This window comes from Saccopteryx leptura, chromosome 10 (genome assembly GCF_036850995.1).
Source record: "Saccopteryx leptura isolate mSacLep1 chromosome 10, mSacLep1_pri_phased_curated, whole genome shotgun sequence".
NCBI classification, from domain to species: Eukaryota; Metazoa; Chordata; class Mammalia; order Chiroptera; family Emballonuridae; genus Saccopteryx; species Saccopteryx leptura.
In genome coordinates, this window is record NC_089512.1 from 52,254,226 (window position 1) to 52,274,195 (window position 19,970).

Genomic DNA, 19,970 nt, shown 5'->3' on the forward strand with positions numbered 1-19,970 from the left:
AGGGGGGGGGTGGAGAAGCAAATGGGCGCTTCTCCTATGTGCCCTGGCCGGGAATCTAACCTGGGTCCCCCGCACGCCAGGCTGACGCTCTACCGCTGAGCCAACCGGCCAGGGCCTGACAATGAAATTTTTAAAAATGCTAAGACACTGTATGGGCCAATGGCCCTGCTTTGGCCAGTTGGCCATCATAGGCTATCCCTGGTCTAGTAAAAACTTAAGAGTTTTCCAATAAAGCAGAGAGGGTGCAGGGAGTGGAAGCGATCTGCCCATGCTCACACAGCTTCTTAGTGGAAGAGCCCAGGAGTAGAACCTGAGTTTGCTAACTCCAAGCCAGATGTTATTCTCTGTATTCAAGAGACACAAGTAACTCTTTGGAAGTCACTGTAGACTTGAAGGGGTATCAGCTGGTGAAGACATTTTTCCTGGGCCAGACACTGCAAGAATAACTTGTTTACCAGATTAGGGCCTGCTTATCAGCTCAGATGCACATTCGTGGCTTTGAGCTTCTTTCTTCCATCCCTGGGCCTCATGAGTCCTGTCCTTGAGCTATGGAACCCACCTCTCTCCCAGGCAGAAAGTACCTGGGAGGTTGTGCCAATGATTGGATGAAATGAGCAGTGTTGGACCTCGCCTTAGGTCAGGCTCTGCAGAAGCAGATCTGAGATGAGGGTTGTTGGCTTGTCATTTATTCTGGAAGGGCTCCCAGGAGAACCCGTGGAGCTGGAGAGGGAGCGGGGGAGGCCACACAAGGGTGCAGTGCTGGCGATGGCCCAGCCTCTGCCCAACCCCAGGGAAGCTCTGAGCGTCAGCCCACCTCAGACCGTCCTGTAGGTAAGCCAGCATGGCTTTCATTCTTCAGCACCATCCAGTCATTGGCACAACCTCCCAAGTCCTTGCTGCCAGGGGGAGGTGGGTTCCACAGCCCAAGGACGGGACTCAGAGGAGGAAGGCTGAGACGAGAGCAGCAGAGCTTGTAGAGGCAGATTCGGGGGAACCCACGTGGGACAGAACAGTGTACATGAAAGACCCCTGGATGGGTCTCAGGAAGCTCTCTCTTCAGTATGAGTGGCCTGTGTATGGGTCCCAGTGGAGACCCCACATCCTGAGGGAACAGGGAGGAGGATAAAGACATGACTCGGCAGCTTGTGGGACACTCATGGTTATCCCAGGACTCTTCGCTTTGGAGACAAACAATTCAAATCCTTTTTGGACTCTTCATTTGGCAGCTGGGGAAACTGAGGCCCAAAGATGGGCAGTGAATGCTGAGATCTAGAGCTGGGTGGGCAGCGCTAGTCTGGAGCCTGGTCTCCTGGGGCTTCCCCCCAATGCACTGTCCTGTCTCGGGCAACTCAAGCCGTCTGTGGACCAGCCCTGGAGCAGGGAGGGGAAAACAGGAGAAGCTGCACACTTTTCTTTAAAAGGGAACATAACGGGTGAAGAGGCCATGTCTCTTGATCATTTTCCCAAATTTCCCTTTGGTCCTGGGTCTGTAGACAAAGATTCATGCTGATACTTTGTTTAGGCCTGAGAAGTTAGAGAGTGGACTGCAGCATCATGACACTGGACCCCGATTCCCAGTCCTGGGACAGGGTCGTGACCAAGGGGGACAGACAGATAAACGGTGGTTACAAGATAACCGCTTGATGTTAATTGATGTGCTGACCCATGGGTGGCCTCAGACTCGGAGACCAGTTGAATCAGAAGCAGGTGGTGGAGGGTGGTGGTGGGTGGTGGAGGGTGGTGGTGGGTGGTGGTGGGTGGTGGAGGGTGGTGGAGGGTGGTGGTGGGTGGTGGAGGGTGGTGGTGGGTGGTGGAGGGTGGTGGAGGGTGGTGGAGGGTGGTGGTGGGTGGTGGAGGGTGGTGGTGGGTGGTGGAGGGTGGTGGAGGGTGGTGGTGGGTGGTGGTGGGTGGTGGAGGGTGTGGTGGGTGGTACTGCTGTGCTCTCTGATCTTAGAAGAATAGTCTGGAAATGAGAGCGGCCCTGACACCGCTGTCCGGCTTTCTGAGCAGTGGTGTGGGCTTCCATCAGCTCTTGCCTTGGAATTCCGTCTTGGGTCCTCTGTATAAAAATGTCAAGAGAAGTCTTCTACCCTTTATTTCCAAAATGACCACTTGGAGACCAGTTTCTGGCACGTGGAGAAAACTCAGCCTCACAGTCTCATTGGTTGTCTGAACAACTCTGTGACATAGAAGTTTTATCCCCAATTCACAGATGAGGAACTTGAGGCCCAGATAAAGAAAGTGTGGGATTCCACAGAAAGCTCTGAGGAAAACTCACACCCTGACTGGTTCCCCCTGGCGCCCCCTCCTGCCGCAACGTCACACTACCCCTCACCTTCTCCCCCCAGTGCAATACGGAGCTGCTTCTCAAATCCCCTCCCCAGCCTGTCTCACCCTTTCCCCCGGGGCCTCGGACCATCCCCCACAGCCACAGGAGTGGGCTCTCTTCCTAAGGAAAGGCATTTCTAGTGAGTAAGAGGGTCTGGCCCTGGACCAGCCATGCCACCTCCCTCTGCATTTGGGATCTCCAAACCTGGCTCTGGGACAGAGAACAGCCAGTGCAGAAGAACTTGGGGGTTCTGACATAGAGTTTAATTCATAGGATGTCCCCAACCAAGCTTTGCTTCAGCGATTAGGGGCAACTTTTTTATGTCACTTGTATCTGTAGTTGTCAATAACAAAACAGAACCAAAAGCTAACTGGGATGGGTGCCTCTGGAGGAGGCCAGTGTTCCTTCCTGGGGGGAGGGGCTGCTGGTTCCGTTCAGTGCCCCTCGATTTTGGAAGGTGATTGAGTCACTGCTCAGAGAAGGGGCCAGAGAATGCAGGACTTCAGGATCTCCCTGTAGGAGGGAGTGAGTGTCCAGGCTCTTAGGTAGGAGGAGACATGAGCATTAAACAGTCCAGCTATGGCAAGGACACGGGGCTCAGCCTAGATGATCTTCCAGAAATTACGTGAGCCCACAGGCCTCGGTCTCCCTGTTTGTAAAAGGAGGGGAATATTTGAGAAAGTCTTTCTTCAAAGGAGGTTCTAAAACCATGGTGGGGGGTCAGGAGGGTTCTGAGAAAATACCTGAAACAGCCAACCAAACTCTGGAATTTCTGTGGTGTCAATGTTTTATCTTAAAATTTAATTCAAATTGTGTAATTGACTCTCTAATACGTCCATGGTTGTTGTAATGTAAAATTTTTAAAAATGACTTTATCTTCTACCTTTTTTTTTTTTTTTTTTTTTTTGAGAGAGAGAGAAAGGAAGGGAGAGAGATGAAGAGCTTCACCTCACAGTTGCTTCACTTTAGTTGCTCATTGATTGCTTTCTCATACGTGCCTTGACCGGGGGCTCCAGCTGAGCCGGTGACTTCTTGCTCAAGCCAGTGACCTTAGGCTCAAGCCAATGACCATGGGATCATGTTGATGTTTCCATGCTCAAGCCCATGACCCCACCCTCAAGCTGGTGACCTCAGGGTTTCGAGCATGGGACCTCAGCATCCCACGTTGATGCTCTATGCACTGAGCCACCACCAGTCAGGCAAGCTTTTTCTAAATCTACCACTCCCATCTCATAAAATTAATGTTTCTGGAAGATGTCCTATTTGGCTGGTGACTCTCTGTACATCCCATGACTACCCTGGAGGGGCCTGTGCCTGCACTTCCTAAAACCTAGGATCAGATGGTGGCTCAGTTTGGCCCAGAGCTCAGGGTACGTGAAGGAGTGTAGTGGGGCATACCTCTAACAATCAGATTGGAGCTAAAATGCTGACTCCAGAGCACAAACTTCATCCTGCAGGTAGTAGGGAGCTACCGACAGCTCCTGAGCAGACCAGGGGCTTGAGCAGAATGCTGAACATTGTCCTGGTCAATTGTTTCCTCAGCGCCAGACCATCGAGCTGATCCCCCTCACGGAGGTTCATTACTGGTACCGAGGAAAGACCAGTGTCTACTACATCTACGGCACCGACCACAGAGTGTACGTGGCGGACTACCCCGAGCGGTGTTGCTGCGGCTGCACCATTATCTGACACGGCCGCTGTGCCCTCGGCCTGTGCTGCGGCTGCACCATTATCTGACACGGCCGCTGTGCCCTCGGCCTGCTCGCACTCACCAGGGAGGACACCTGCTGTCTCTGAGATCACTATCCTGGGCTACTTTGGACGACCATTTACCAACCCTGCCTGGTGTGTCTGTCCGTCCGGAGAATTCAGCTTCTCGTCTGTCTAGCCACACGTCCTTCTGGAGCCCCTCTGCTGGAATCCATCCTGTGTTCAAGCCACAAGAATTCGCCTTCACACATGCCTTTAGGGCCAATCGTTAAAATGGCAGGGACAGAAAACAAAGGCTAATGCTCCAGCTAAGCATGTGGTTTGGTTACATCCCCCCCCCCCCCCGGGTCAGTCTGGGCTCCGGGGTGCCTCTCCTAGTGTGAGCCTTTGCCAAGCTGAACACTATTGAAATGTTTAAAGATGCACGCAGTTGGCTGCCCCTTCATGCACACCAAAGAGTGCTCTTAGGCCCTTAGTACCTTATATCCAAATATCTTATTTCCCATCCTGTGGGTCAAGAATTCAGACATGGTCGTGATGAGGATGGTTTGTCCCTGCTCCATGATGTCTGGGGCCTCACCTCTGCTCCATGAAGTCTGGGATGGTTCAAGGACAGGGGGTTGAAATCATCTGAAGGCTGGTTCACCCAGAGATCTGGTGATTGATGGTGGCTGGTGGCCGGGACCTCCACTACTGCTGTCAGCCGGAGCACCTACCCTTGGCCTCTCCATGCAGCCTGGGCTTCCTCGCAACATGGGATGTGCCTTTCAGACAGGCCCTGACTGAAGAACTAGAGAGCTGTTCCCAAAGGGGAGAGCAAACCTGTAGTGTGGATGGACTGAGGGTCTACATGCTGACCTCTCACCTGGTGCCTATGCAAGGGGAGACTTGGAAGAGTGGTTTTTAGATAGGCACAGGGTCTCACATCACCTGCAGACCTTAGGACTGCCCACTGAAACAGACTAGTGCACCCAGTCATGTGCAGGTGATGCCAACTGGTGCAGCCAGGCTAGGTGGCCGGAGGGGGACACCCTGCTGACGGAATGTCCAGTTGGCTCTGGGAGGGGTGGTTGTGTGTAATCAGAGGCCCCTGTCATTTTACTGTGCCTGCCCCCAACCCAGAAGGGGATTGCTACACCCCAGGAGGGCCAGTCTGTATCCTCACTTGGTTCTCTGCCCGAGCCCTTGTCCCCCATGAGGTGGGAAGGTGTGGACCCAGCAGACCCGGTTGGGGAGGGCATCCTCCAGGGCATCCTCCTCAAAGGAGCAACTGCGTTGTCACCTGCCACTCCCACCCCTGGTGCCCAGTCTTCTGCTCAGGGTGTTGCTGCTTCCTGCACACTGGGGGAGAGGGGTTCTAGCTAACAGGAGCAGCAGTGCTCAGAGGGGTGTCCTGCTCCCCTGGGGCCGCAGGAAGACAAGGGAAAGTTGAGTAAGAAGCAAAGGGGCTGGAACCCGGAGGCTGTGAGATGCTTGAGCACAGCAAACCTGCCAGTCTCAGATGCTGCCCCCAGCCAATGCCACAGGCTCCGCTTGCTGGGGAGGCCCAGGGCAGGATTGGGGTGCACTCTGTACCTTCAGGACAGAGCCTCGTGGTGCCAGGGGAAATGGAGAGTTCCCCAAGGCTTCCCACTTCCTCTTCTGAAAGTCTGTGTGCTCCAGTCTGGGAGCCCCCTCTGGCGATGAGAGGCCACCCGCCTCCGATGGTGTCCCCCTGGCTTGCTTCTATGGTTCTCAAAGGGACGCTTCTGCCCCTAGGAGGCCTTGTTTAAATGGAGGGGACCGGTTTGGTTGCTGGAATGATTAGAAGTGACACTGGTGGCATTTGGTGGATGGCGTCCAGGAGAGCCGAGGTCCAGCCCTGCCGGGGGCGTCCCCACATCTTACAGGCCTTGCAGATATTCCCCAACATTCCTTTCAAACTTAGTTATACAAACTTCCTTCAATCATTACTTAACACAATGCTGATTTTTATTTACAGTTAACCTCTGTTCTTTGATTTTCCTATATACCTTGTTTGAAGTGGCTTCTGATCCTTTCCCCGGTCGAGTCCAAACCTGTAACTGCGGACGTCGCTGGTGCTCCTCATGCCGCTGTGCCCGGGCAGCCACAGATCGAAAGATGTGTGTTAAACAGTCGCTTTCTTCTCATCTCTCCTTTATATTTAACTCTTGGTATTCAATTGCTTAAAAAGATGGTACATAAGTATGCAAATGAGACAGGCATGTCTTTTTAGGATAAATAGGGACTATGTTAAGGTTGAGGCCCAGTGGGCCATACACACTATTGGCCTGTGAGCCCAGTGAGAAATCTAGAAGGAATAAAGTGGGTCCAAAGGGACATTGTTCGATTGAGGTCCTGTGAGCCACTAGCCTCTTAGTTCCCATGGTCCTGGCAAAATCCCAGCTGGATACTGGCCCTCTGGTGGGTGGTAAGTGTTGTGTTTTCTCTGTAGTGCTGTTACCTCTTTTACGAGCTTTGCTGCAGCCAGGATATGACCTGATGCACTCTTTCTGCCTCTCCCAGGACTGAGCTGCTCTGTGTAGCCCTGCCCTCGGCACAGCTGACGTCACACGGGGTAGAGGGAGCTCACCAGGGAAGCCCTAACTTCAGAACTGGCCATCGCAGATTGTGGCTCTGGTCCCGATTTGGTCTTGTTTTTAAAGAACACCAGACTCAAGCAGCTGGCTTTTCCTTTATTGCCCTGCCAAAGGAGGACACTAGCCTGGTCTTTAGCAGTCACGGAGTCTCTGTCGGGTGGCCAGGGCCGTGCTGGGCTTAGTCAGTTTTCGCAGAGTGCTGAGGTCTCTGCCCTGTGACCACAGGATAGCCTGTGTGCACAGGAGAATGAGGGAATCCACATGAGAGTCGGGGAGCTTCGAAGACCAGCATGCCTAGACCCAAGTGGTGATGGTTACAAGGGTATGTATGTACGTTTGTGTGTAGGCATGGTGTGTGCATGTGTATATATGTGTGCATGCACGGTGAATGTGTATATGTATATTTGTGTGCATGGTGTATATGCACAGTGAATGTATGTAAGTGTCATTTGGTGTATCACATGCAAATGATACAGGCATGTCTTTTTAGGATAAATAGGGACTATGTTAAGTCCCATGTGCACCACGTGGTGCATGCCAGGGTGGGTGCATGCTCAGTGGCACCGTGTGAGTAGGTCTGTGTGTGTGCATGGAGTATGGGTGGTAGGGTGTGTGTGTGTGATAGGGTGTGTGTGTGTGATAGGGTGTGTGTGTGATAAGGTGTGTGTGGGTGGTAGGGTGTGTGTGGGTGATAGGGTGTGTGTGGTGATAGGGTGTGTGTGGTGATAGGGTGTGTGTGTGATAGGGTGTGTGTGTGTGATAGGGTGTGTGTGGGTGGTAGGGTGTGTGTGGGTGATAGGGTGTGTGTGTGATAGGGTGTGTGTGTGTGATAGGGTGTGTGTGTGATAAGGTGTGTGTGGGTGGTAGGGTGTGTGTGGGTGATAGGGTGTGGGTGATAGGGTGTGTGTGGTGATAGGGTGTGTGTGTGATAGGGTGTGTGTGTGTGATAGGGTGTGTGTGGGTGGTAGGGTGTGTGTGGGTGATAGGGTGTGTGTGGGTGGTAAGGTGTGTGTGGGTGATAGGGTGTGTGTGGGTGGTAAGGTGTGTGTGGGTGATAGGGTGTGTGTGGGTGATAAGGTGTGTGTGGTGATAGGGTGTGTGGGTGATAGGGTGTGTGTGGGTGGTAGGGTGTGTGTGGGTGATAGGGTGTGTGTGGGTGATAGGGTGTGTGTGGTGATAGGGTGTGTGGGTGATAGGGTGTGTGTGTGTGATAGGGTGTATGTGGTGATAGGGTGTGTGTGTGTGATAGGGTGTGTGTGTGATAGGGTGTGTGTGTGTGATAGGGTGTGTGTGGTGATAGGGTGTGTGTGTGTGATAGGGTGTGTGTGTGTGATAGGGTGTGTGTGGTGATAGGGTGTGTGTGGGTGGTAGGGTGTGTGTGAGTGATAGGGTGTGTGTGGTGATAGGGTGTGTGTGGGTGGTAGGGTGTGTGGGTGGTAGGGTGTGTGTGGGTGATAGGGTGTGTGTGGGTGATAGGGTGTGTGTGGGTGATAGGGTGTGTGTGGGTGATAGGGTGTGTGTGTGGTGATAGGGTGTGTGTGTGGTGATAGGGTGTGTGTGGGTGATAGGGTGTGTGTGGGTGATAGGGTGTGTGTGGTGATAGGGTGTGTGTGTGGTGATAGGGTGTGTGTGTGGTGATAGGGTGTGTGTGTGGTGATAGGGTGTGTGTGGTGATAGGGTGTGTGTGGGTGGTAGGGTGTGTGTGGGTGGTAGGGTGTGTGTGGGTGATAGGGTGTGTGTGGTGATAGGGTGTGTGTGGGTGATAGGGTGTGTGTGTGTGATAGGGTGTGTGTGTGTGATAGGGTGTGTGTGGGTGGTAGGGTGTGTGGGTGATAGGGTGTGTGTGGGTGGTAGGGTGTGTGTGTGTGGTAGGGTGTGTGTGTGTGGTAGGGTGTGTGTGTGTGGTAGGGTGTGTGTGGGTGATAGGGTGTGTGTGTGTGATAGGGTGTGTGTGTGTGGTAGGGTGTGTGTGTGTGGTAGGGTGTGTGTGGGTGGTAGGGTGTGTGTGGGTGATAGGGTGTGTGTGGGTGGTAGGGTGTGTGTGGGTGGTAGGGTGTGTGTGTGTGATAGGGTGTGTGTGGGTGGTAGGGTGTGTGTGGGTGGTAGGGTGTGTGTGGGTGGTAGGGTGTGTGTGTGTTATAGGGTGTGTGTGGGTGATAGGGTGTGTGTGTGTGATAGGGTGTGTGTGTGTGGTAGGGTGTGTGTGGGTGATAGGGTGTGTGTGTGTGGTAAGGTGTGTGTGTGGTAGGGTGTGTGTGTGTGGTAGGGTGTGTGTGGGTGGTAGGGTGTGTGTGGGTGGTAGGGTGTGTGTGTGTGGTAGGGTGTGTGTGTGTGATAGGGTGTGTGTGTGTGGTAGGGTGTGTGTGGGTGGTAGGGTGTGTTGTGGGTGGTAGGGTGTGTGTGTGTGATAGGGTGTGTGTGGATGATAGGGTGTGTGTGGGTGGTAGGGTGTGTGTGGGTGATAGGGTGTGTGTGTGTGATAGGGTGTGTGTGGGTGGTAGGGTGTGTGTGGGTGGTAGGGTATGTGTGTGTGATAGGGTGTGTGTGGTGATAGAGTGTGTGGTGATAGGGTGTGTGTGTGATAGGGTGTGTGTGGTGATAGGGTGTGGGTGGTAGGGTGTGTGTGTGTGATAGGGTGTGTGTGTGTGGTAGGGTGTGTGTGGGTGGTAGGGTGTGTGTGTGTGATAGGGTATATGTGGTGGTAGGGTGTGTGTGGGTGGTAGGGTATGTGTGGGTGGTAGGGTGTGTGTGGTGATAGAGTGTGTGGTGATACGGGTGTGTGTGGGTGATAGGGTGTGTGTGGGTGGTAGGGTGTGTGTGGGTGGTAGGGTGTGTGTGTGTGGTAGGGTGTGTGTGTGTGGTAGGGTGTGTGTGGGTGGTAGGGTGTGTGTGTGTGATAGGGTGTGTGTGGGGTGGTAGGGTGTGTGTGGGGTGGTAGGGTGTGTGTGTGTGATAGGGTGTGTGTGGGTGGTAGGGTGTGTGTGGGTGGTAGGGTGTGTGTGTGTGGTAGGGTGTGTGTGGGTGGTAGGGTGTGTGTGTGTGGTAGGGTGTGTGTGTGAGGTAGGGTGTGTGTGTGTGGTTAGGGTGTGTGTGGGTGGTATGGGTGTGTGTGTGTGGTAGGGTGTGTGTGGGTGGTAGGGTGTGTGTGGGTGGTAGGGTGTGTGTGTGTGATAGGGTGTGTGTGGGTGGTAGGGTGTGTGTGGGTGGTAGGGTGTGTGTGGGTGGTAGGGTGTGTGTGTGTTGTAGGGTGTGTGTGGGTGATAGGGTGTGTGTGTGATAGGGTGTGTGTGTGTGGTAGGGTGTGTGTGGGAGATAGGGTGTGTGTGTGTGGTAGGGTGTGTGTGTGGTAGGGTGTGTGTGTGTGGTAGGGTGTGTGTGGGTGGTAGGGTGTGTGTGGGTGGTAGGGGTATGTGTGTGTGATAGGGTGTGTGTGGTGATAGAGTGTGTGGTGATAGGGTGTGTGTGTGATAGGGTGTGTGTGGTGATAGAGTGTGTGGTGATAGGGTGTGGGTGGTAGGGTGTGTGTGTGTGATAGGGTGTGTGTGTGTGGTAGGGTGTGTGTGGGTGGTAGGGTGTGTGTGTGTGATAGGGTATATGTGGTGGTAGGGTGTGTGTGGGTGATAGGGTATGTGTGGGTGGTAGGGTATGTGTGGGTGGTAGGGTGTGTGTGGTGATAGAGTGTGTGGTGATAGGGTGTGTGTGTGTGATAGGGTGTGTGTGGTGATAGAGTGTGTGGTGATAGGGTGTGTGTGTGTGATAGGGTGTGTGTGGTGATAGAGTGTGTGGTGATAGGGTGTGTGTGGGTGATAGGGTGTGTGTGGGTGGTAGGGTGTGTGTGGGTGATAGGGTGTGTGTGTGGTGGTAGGGTGTGTGTGGTGATAGAGTGTGTGGTGATAGGGTGTGTGTGTGTGGTAGGGTATGTGTGGGTGGTAGGGGTGTGTGTGGGTGGTAGGGTGTGTGTGGGTGGTAGGGTGTGTGTGGGTGATAGGGTGTGTGTGGGTGGTAGGGTGTGTGTGGGTGGTAGGGTGTGTGTGGGTGATAGGGTGTGTGTGGGTGGTAGGGTGTGTGTGGGTGGTAGGGTGTGTGTGGTGATAGAGTGTGTGGTGATAGGGTGTGTGTGTGTGGTAGGGTATGTGTGGGTGGTAGGGTGTGTGTGGGTGGTAGGGTGTGTGTGGGTGGTAGGGTGTGTGTGGGTGGTAGGGTGTGTGTGGTGATAGAGTGTGTGGTGATAGGGTGTGTGTGGGTGGTAGGGTGTGTGTGAGTGGTAGGGTGTATGTGCTCCCGGGTGGGGAGGGTCACTATTTAGCAGGCAGGAGGGATGTCCTCCACCACCGGGTTTCCTCCCTTCCCTCCAGGTCCCTGTCATCTTAGTATTTCCGGACAGCCTAGCCTTCAGCATGTGGCCATCCTGTTGTGCCATGGCCAACTTCAATTTCTAGTTCACGTGCAGAACTTGATATGGAGAATAAAGCCAGAACTGTGTTTTTTCATGATCAGGTAAAATGGCCAAGTGGAATTATGTTTTCTAGCAGGAAAGAACATTCTAGATACAACAGCTTGGCCCTGATGGCTTATACTCAGAATTTTAATCTCCTTTTGCTTACGTTTAATGGTCAGGGATTGTGGAAATAGCATGGTTTGGGGACCACATATACTCTGGTTTAAATTCTGGCCCCACTTATTATCAGCTGTGTGACACCCGGAAATTCCGTTAACCTCCCTGACCCTAGTTTCCCCATCTGTGATATGGGGTTGACACTGCTGCTTTGCAGGTTGGGTAGAAAAGGTGAAAACAGATCCAGTTTGCAGGGCTTAGCGTCGGGAGGAGCTCAGTACCTCCCTGAACGAAGCTCCTTTGGGTGAAAGTGCTGAGTGCTTGTCACAGCGCCTGTCCAGGTGGCCTTGAGCTGGCCTCAGCACCGCAGCACTGACTGCCCGAGACCTCCCTGTCTCCATCCTTCAGTTCAGCGCACGCACCCCTCCCCGGGGAACGGTTCCCCTGGCCCTCAGGTCGGGCCAGATCCTCAGAGCTCATCTTTCTGCAGAGGCTGCATGTGCTCCATGATTTGCCGTGGATCTGCCCTCCACTGGCCGCCAGCCCCGTGGGGCACACCTGTGTTTAGCTCAGTACTGATACATGCAGCACCCATCATTAGCTACGGCCATCTGTGACCCAGCGACAGAATGAAGCTGCCAGATGTTGCTTCAGCACAAAGAAAGCTGGATTCTAATTCCAGGTGGCCTCGACCAGCTCAGGATGCTGAATAAGTCCTTTCACCTCCTGAGCGTCAGTTTTCTTTCTGTACCGTCAGGAGTTGGGTTGGATCCTGTTTATCCTTTTCTCATTTTTCCTTTCCTTTTCCACGGCAGTCTTTACATTTCCCCCCAAACAACATCTCCCGTGGGACCCAGATATAAACACATAGTTGCTGCGGTGAGGTGTGGGGGCAGGGCCCAGAGCCCTCCCTGACGCCTCCAGCCTCCTCGCCTCGGGCCTCCAGCCTTCGGGAACCCACTGGAACAGGCCGCAGTCTCTGGGGCGTCTGGGAGCCAGGGAGGCGGGCTGCCTCTCAACAGACTCTAGGACATGCCTGGAAACTAACATTTTCTCTTTCTTTCTTTCTTTCTTTCTTTCTTTCTTTCTTTCTTTCTTCTTTCTTTCTTTCTTCTCTCTCTCTCTCTCTCTTTCTCCTTTCCTTTTCTTTTTCTTTGTGTGTATGTGTGTTTTGAAAAAAGAACTTGGTCTTTGTTGTTGAGTCAAGGAATTTTAAAAACCTCAGCAAAGGCTATGACCAGGTCATGAAAATGTTGACTATTATCAAAGACAGTACTAAAATATTGACAAAGATATTTAAAAAAGCAATTCTTAAAATAATTGATTTGCATATTGAACACCACATTGGTTGAAAAACCTCAACAGGACAAAGAAGAAGGGTGGGGGGGGACAGACGACAGACAACGCAGCTTTCCTTCCGAAAGGCTCATGCTGGTCGTCTGGTAGAGCGAGTGGGAACCAACAGCGAGGGCCCCTGCTGTGGCCAGATCCCTCCCTCCTTCCCTCCCTCCTTCCCTCCCTCCCTCTTCCCTCTTCCCTGCCTCCTTTCCTTTCTTCCTCTATGCCTCACTTTCTTTCTTCCTTTGTTCTTTTCTTTCAAGAGTTAGACCCTTGACACAGCTTATTTTCGGGAGTGTTTCTCAGAGCGAGCCGCCTATAGAGAAGAGAAGCGCCATAGAAACCCCTGTCTGGGGACTCGGCAGTTGGTGTCTTCCCTGTACTTTGTCTGGAGCAGAAGGGCCCCGGGACACCCAGATTTGGGGTTCCCTCCCTCTACTCTGGTCCCCAGTAGAGGAGGATGTTGCAACTGTCTTTGTCTTCAAGTATGGGGCATTTCTTTGCTTTTTATCCCTATCGGTTGAAAGAATGAAAATTTTTAGCTAAAAGAAAGATGTGACTTGGATATGGGGAGCTAGCTAATCCTTTAGGCCAAAATCAGCCACTGTCATTTTAGTGACAATTTGTTTCTGTTCCATGTCTGGAAAGTCAGGTCTTACTTTAAGGGGTATGGAACATAGCATAGGATGTTCTATACGGGAGACAGTGCAGTGTGGTACAAAGCCACACAACGTGGCCTCCGTGGTCAGTCTGGGGTCATATCGGGCTCAATTGCAATTGCCGAGTGCCGTCTGTAAGATGGAAGCAATGACTGCTGGGTTGTGAGAGACTAAGTGGATAGTGTATGTGGTGCGCATGGCACGGGTTCGCAGGAGATCTGAGCTGTCAGCAGGTGAGGGAACACAAGGGCAGGCGAATGCTGGGAGGAAGGTGTCAGACTCTCAGCAAGGGGAGGGAGAGGTGAAGGAGGGTGTTAAAGACTGAATGTTGTGCCCCCCCCCCAAATTTATGTTGATATCCTAACCCCCAATGTGATGGAATTAGGAAGGGGCCTCTGGGAGGTGCTTAGGTCATGAGTTCAGAGCTATTATAAATGGGATTCATACCCTTATGCGAGAGACCCCAGAGAGCTTCCTTGCCATGTGAGGTTAGAGTGAGAAGATGGCCGTCTATGAGCTAAGACACGGGCCTTGACCAGACGCCAAATCTGCAGGTGCCTTCATCTTGTACGTCCAGCCTCCAGAGCTCTGAGACACAAATTTCTCTTGCTTCTAAGCCACCGAGGGTGTGGTGTTCCATTACAGCAGCCTGAGCAGACGAAGACACGGCGTGTGTAAGCCGAGAATCTGGCACCATGAGGCACAGGTGGTAGTTTCTAAAAGCCAGTCCAAGTATCGGGGCCTGACTGCACCAGCCTCACCTAGACAGAAAGTCTGCTGGGAATGCGGATTTCCAGTCCCACCCCTAGATATGCACAGTCTTGGTGCCTGAGGTTATGTCATTTTAACCAATGCCCCAAGATGATTCTTCTGCATGATCCAAAGTGGAAATTGACATTAGGAGTCATAATAATTGGGCTTGAAATCAGAACTTTTAGCTTTAAATTTTAGTTCTTAGCTCCCCATGGGCTTACCTTCTCTAAATCTGTTTCTTCATCAGTGCAGTGAGGATAACCTTGGCCAAGGAGTTAATTCCTGCCCTACCTCCCTTTCCAGGGTTCTTTGAAGGCTCACGTTAGGCAACAGACAGTGAAAGCGCTTTGCAAACTAAAGCACTGAATAAACGTTTCTTATTAGGAGGGAGAAAGACAGCCTGGTTCCCAGGGCTTCCTGCTGCTTTGACTCTGTCCACCAGAGGGCATCAGGGGCACGCACATGAATCCTCAGAGCGCTATCTCCTGTACAAGGAGTTCCTTGCCCGTGAAATCAGAATTCTGTGAGGCCCTCTCATTCTCAGCAGTCCCTGGGCTATGGGGTCTCTTGCAGAGAAATCATGTAACTCCAAAACACAGATGCATTTAATTTTTCTTTTATTATTCAGAGACTCTAGTTAAAACTGTTTTATACTTCCAAAGGGACACCATGGGAAACAATAGTGACATTTGGAAAGCTGGACTTGAGATGCCAAATTAGAAGTAATGATCTAGGTCAACACATTAGCTGTTGAATAACATTCATTCAAGACATGAACTGAGACCCTTCTCTGTGCCGGAGACTTACTAGGCCAGGCATGGGGGAAACGAAACTGAGTCAGGCATTGACCTGGCCTTCCAGTCTCTTGGCCTTCACAAAATCAGGGAACATTTCTGGAGTACCACCCCTGTGTCAGGTGTGGTGACTCAGTTCTTTTTTTAAAAGAGACTAGGGCAGATAGAAAGACTCTCGTATGTGCCCCTACCAGGATCTACCTGGCAGCCCCCATCTGGGGCTAATGTTCTGCCCATTTGGGGCTGCTCCCAACTGAGCTATTTTTAGTGCCTGAGGAGGAGGCTCAGTGGAGCCATCCTCAGTGCCCAGGGCTGACGTGCTCAAATCTATGGAGCCATGGCTGTGGCAGGGGAAGAGAGAGAGAGAAGGGAGAAGGGGAAGCAAGAGAAGTACATGGTCGCTTCTCCTGTATGTCTGGACCAGGAATTGAACCCAGGACTTCCACACACCAGGTCAAAGCCAGCAGCCAGGGCCATGACTCAGTTCTTTATGTGTGTCAACTGACATGACTCCTGCTACCCCAGGTGGGTAGCATTGACAGAGAAGGGGACTGAGGCCCAGAGAAGTTAAATCAAGGCCCCACATCTAGGGAAAACCAGGGATTTAAACGTGGGCAGTTTGGCTCCAGAGCCCCCACTCTATCTTATTTACTGGGGGAGATGGACATCATAATGCCAGCAGTAAGAGCTGTAAGAAACGCTTGCTTTAGTCACTGCTTGTTCCCAGGCCTGCGGACGATGCCTCACTGAGCCGGGTGGTGGGAAGTGCTGGGGAGATGTTGGCCCCTGGAGCAGCCCTCCACCCCTGGCAGGTGCGAGTTGGAGGATAAACGGATAACCCTGAGGTGTTTTCTATGTCGCCCCCTAGTGGTTTCCAGTGGGACTGAGCTCCCGGTGGCCAGGGCAGTACCCTGCTCAATAATCCATGCTTCCTGGTTTCTTCCTCCTCGGTCTCACTTGCTAACACTCCTACTGTTGTTTCCCAGGGTCGCCTTCCAACTAAGCTATTTCCACTGCAAGCCTTCTGGGGGAACCCCGCCCGTGACACTGTATCCCCCTGAAGTTTGTATCCTTGAGGACCATGCTACGGCTGAGGGCAGTGAGAGGCTGCAGGGACCCCGAGGGCGTGGACTTGGCCCTGGGGGTAGTGAAGGCTCTCCCGGGAGATGGCATTTGAGCCGTTCACACTGGACTCAACTCTTCATGAACTCCCTCTCTGATTTTCTCCTTGCCGTCGGGACCCATGTGCTCCTCGGAGGCCTCAGAAGGTCTAGATCCAGCTCCCCAGGATCCCAGAACCTTCCAAGGCCTGCATTTTCACTCTCAAAAAACATTTTGTTCTTACACATTTATCAGCTGTGTTGACCAACTGATTGCTTCAGCTTGATTTTCCTGAGGACACAGGTCACCACAGCTTCATTGGGGGCCTCTGTTTCCCCCTCTGTAAGATGGGGGTGGTGATGTCCCATTCACCAGGCACTTGTGAGTCTCAGTGTGACCAGGTGAGAACAAGGTCTGTCAGATCCGGGGCAGCTTTGGGAGTTCCCTGAGTAGAGGCTCTGCCCCTCCCCCCGTAGGGCCGTGTGCCCGGCAGGCTCTAAACTTGTGAATGAAGGGATCTCAGGCACCAGCCACTCCTCTTTGCCCCTCCCTGGGTGTCAGCAATCTCGCCGTAGGGTCCTTGACCTCCCTGATGGTGCCCTGGGTTCCCAGGAGAGATTGGAAGGAGACAAGCTCTACTTCTTGCCGGTTCCATTCTGATGCCCCCAGATGCCTCAGAGCCCAAGCAACTCACCTTGCAGGGGTCCCCAAACTTTTTACACAGGGGGCCAGTTCACTGTCCCTCAGACCATTGGAGGGCCGCCACATACAGTGCTCCTCTCACTGACCACCAGTGAAAGAGGTACCCCTTCCGAAGTGCAGCAGGGGGCTGGATAAATGGCCTCGGGGCTGCATGCGGCCCATGGGGCGGGGCCGTAGTTTGGGGACAGCTGCGAGAGGCTCATGGGCCAAGCAGTCCTCAGACTCCATCCAGGAGCCCTGTTGTACCAACAGCACCCTTGTCTCCTTCCCCGGAGTCGCTGCAAGGCTCTGAGATTCCTCTAACCTTGGCGGGCACCACAACTTCCAATTCCTGTTTCCCTTTTGCCCTGATCGCAGCAGGTAGTGACCCTGGCGCACAGTTATTGAGAGTTTATGAAGTGCCGGGCGCTGTTTTAACCAGGAAAGTGTAGGGTAGAGCCAGGCTGTTTGGCTTTCAATTCTGGGTGCAAATGTCACGTGCCGGTATAAATGGTGTGCTTATGTGTATGCGTGCACGCGTGTGTGTAAGACTCCAGGGGGTAAGTGTGCAGACCAGCTGACAGCGACAGCAAGCTCCCCTTCAGGGCTTGCCAGGCTGGGTGGGCAGAGAGGCTGCCGCCCTGTGGACGGCTGGGAGCAGCTGTGGCTCTTGGAAGGCCCCAGCGCTGCAGCTGCTCTGTGGAAATGCACTGTGCTTTTTGGGTAGATGTTTTGGGCTCAACATTCTCTGTCACCAGCACTGGTTTGGCCCCTTCTCAAGGTGGGTTGGTCCTAGGCCACCTCTTAAGCCACACCTGAAGGCAGAAACAGCTTCATTTGAGAATGCAAGTAGCATTCATTTAAGAATGCAAGTAAAGGTCCTATCCATGGCTTCTGATTTGTGTCACTGTCATGGGCAAGGTGACTAATAGGCCCTGTGTGATTCTTCTCCCTGCCAATCATTCATGGGACTAGAATTACTTATATATTATACCAGGGGTCCCCAAACTTTTTACACAAGGGGTCAGTTCACTGTCCCTCAGACTGTTGGAAGGCCGGACTATAAAAAAAGCGCTATGAACAAATCCCTATGCACACTGCACATATCTTATTTTAAAGTAAGAAAACAAAAAGGGAATAAATACAATATTTAAAATAAAGAACAAGTAAATTTAAATCAACAAACTGACCAGTATTTCAATGGGAACTATGGGTCTGCTTTTGGCTAATGAGATGGTCAATGTCCAGTTCCATATTTGTCACTGCTAGCCATAACAAGTGATATGATGCACTTCCGGAGCCGTGAGGCATGCGTCCTGCGTCACCGGAAGTAGTACTGTACGTGAGGATGCCACGCTTTGCAAATGCATCCTGTACTCCTCTCACTGACCACCAATGAAAGAGATGCCCCTTCCGGAAGTGCAGTGGGGGCCGGATAAAGGGCCTCAGGGGGCCCCTGTATTATACAATAAAAGGTATATGTAGTGTATACACACTCACAACAGACATATGATAAATTATAAAATCATCCTGGCATTTGAATAAATCCCAGCTATGCGCTTCAAAGCCTACCTGGATTTATCAGTCTCTATGAACTAGTCTGCCCATCTGCAAAATGGGGTGTTAGTAGTGTCTACTTTTCCTACAGCTCTCGTGAGGACTGGGGATATGAAATGCCAGGAAAGCCCTTAGGACAGGGCCTAGCACATACTAAGCACTCGATAATGATTACTCCAACGTCAGTGATTATTATTATTCCTGTTATTTCTATCTTGGAGAGTCGCTTGGGGACTAAATGAGATAATGCGTGGCAGAGTAAATGCTCACTATAGGGTGGTTGTTTTAATATGATGGTGATGGTTATTTTTATCATTTTGTTACTGCGTTTTACTGAGTTCTTTTGCCCTCACTTGGTTTCTACACTAGACCTAAGGGGAAGTTGTAATTTTTTTTATGATTTGAAAAATGTTGAAACAGAAACTCAAAAAAATCAAAATGTTTTGTTCTAGATTTCCTAAAGAGAAAGGTCAAAGTCATGACTGAAATTCAAACTATTTGGGCTCAAACTCCTTCATCCTTCTTCCTAACCGTCATGAATTCCTACTTTGGGATAAAGCAGTAAGGCTCCTTTAAACTGTCCTCTTGTTATCAGGAGAGGGCTTTTGAACCCACCCCAGCTCACTACCTATTTATGAAACACTTCTCCAACCACCGCCTCAATCTGACATGTATATCAGTCCTCTGGGGCCCATTTACTTTAAGACCCATTTCAAAGATAAGAAAACCGAGGTTCGTAGAGGTTGAGCTTCTGAAGCCATGTGGCGGTTTAGACCAGAACCAGGACCTCTGGCTTCTCTATGGGATTAGAGAGAGTTTCTTTAAGACCAGAGCAGGCTTGTGTGCCCAGGAGGCTCAGACCTCCACAGAGCACCGTCTCCTTCCCCGTCCTCACCACCTCGGTCACCTCCGGCAGCTCCGCTTGTTCCTGAGGCCACAGCCTCCGATTCTGGCTTCAGCCCCTCTTGTAACTGCTGATCTTGGTGGGCCAGCTGTGTCCTGGGCCCTGTCCCATCACACTCTCCTTGCACAGACCGTGTTTGGACATCTCGAGTCTACTAGCATCTGACCCCTGGCTATCCTATGTCCAGCTTCCATGCTCTCATTCCAGGTCCGCCAGCTTGTCCCTTGTCCCCTCTCCCCTGTGTGGCTGAGAGAGGACTCTCACCCATTACGCCCTGCAGCCTCCAGACCAAGGCAGGACACCCAAAGGCAGAAGAGGGAGGTGTGCAGAGGTGCCAGGACACGTTACTTGTGTCACTAAGAACCGGCGATGCAGATACAGCAGAAGGTACACATGTGGGCACAGGGCACTGGGTCGCGAGTGGCAGAAGCCCTGCTCACCCTGGCTGACACACTTTGTTGGCAGGCAGCATTGCACTCCCTGGGCTGGGGTGTGCCCAGAGATTCAAACAATGCCTTTAGAAACCTGTTTCTCTCCATCTCTCATCCTGTGGGTGGCGAGCTCTCCACCTTAGTTCTCGGCTTACACAGACTCTCTCCGTGACTGCTGTCGTCAGGAGTACATGGCTTTCCCGGTGGTTCCAGAAAAGGTTCCAGAACTGAGACTCAGTGGGCCAAATAGATCACTGCCTTGGGCCAGCCTAGAGCCAGTTCTTGTTTCTGTGGTGAAATGAGCTGAGTAGCCAGGCCTGGCTCCAGGGAATGGGACCAGCCCCATGAGTACCTCCTGATCCAGATGGGGGAAGGCTGATTCCCATAGGAACATGTGGGTGTTATTCCCAGAGGGGAGGGGAATGTAGTCAGCAAAACCACTAAGGACCAGGGCAGCACTTTTTTCTTTCCTTCTTTCCTTCTTTCCTTCTTTCCTTCTTTCTTTCCCTCCTTCCTTCCTTCCTTCCTTCCTTCCTTCCTTCCTTCCTTCCTTCCTTC

General features: G+C 52.1%; 1 protein-coding gene across 1 annotated transcript in view; it reads left to right on the forward strand.

Moving 5' to 3' along the window:
- SSUH2 (ssu-2 homolog) overlaps window positions 1–4,020 on the forward strand; it is a 31,402-nt gene extending 27,382 nt beyond the window's left edge. The window contains exon 12 of the mRNA XM_066351179.1: window positions 3,872–4,020. Coding sequence (XP_066207276.1) covers window positions 3,872–4,018 — 147 coding nt within the window. The 3' untranslated portion in view covers window positions 4,019–4,020. The remainder of the gene's footprint in view (window positions 1–3,871) is intronic.
- Window positions 4,021–19,970: the final 15,950 nt, after the last annotated feature.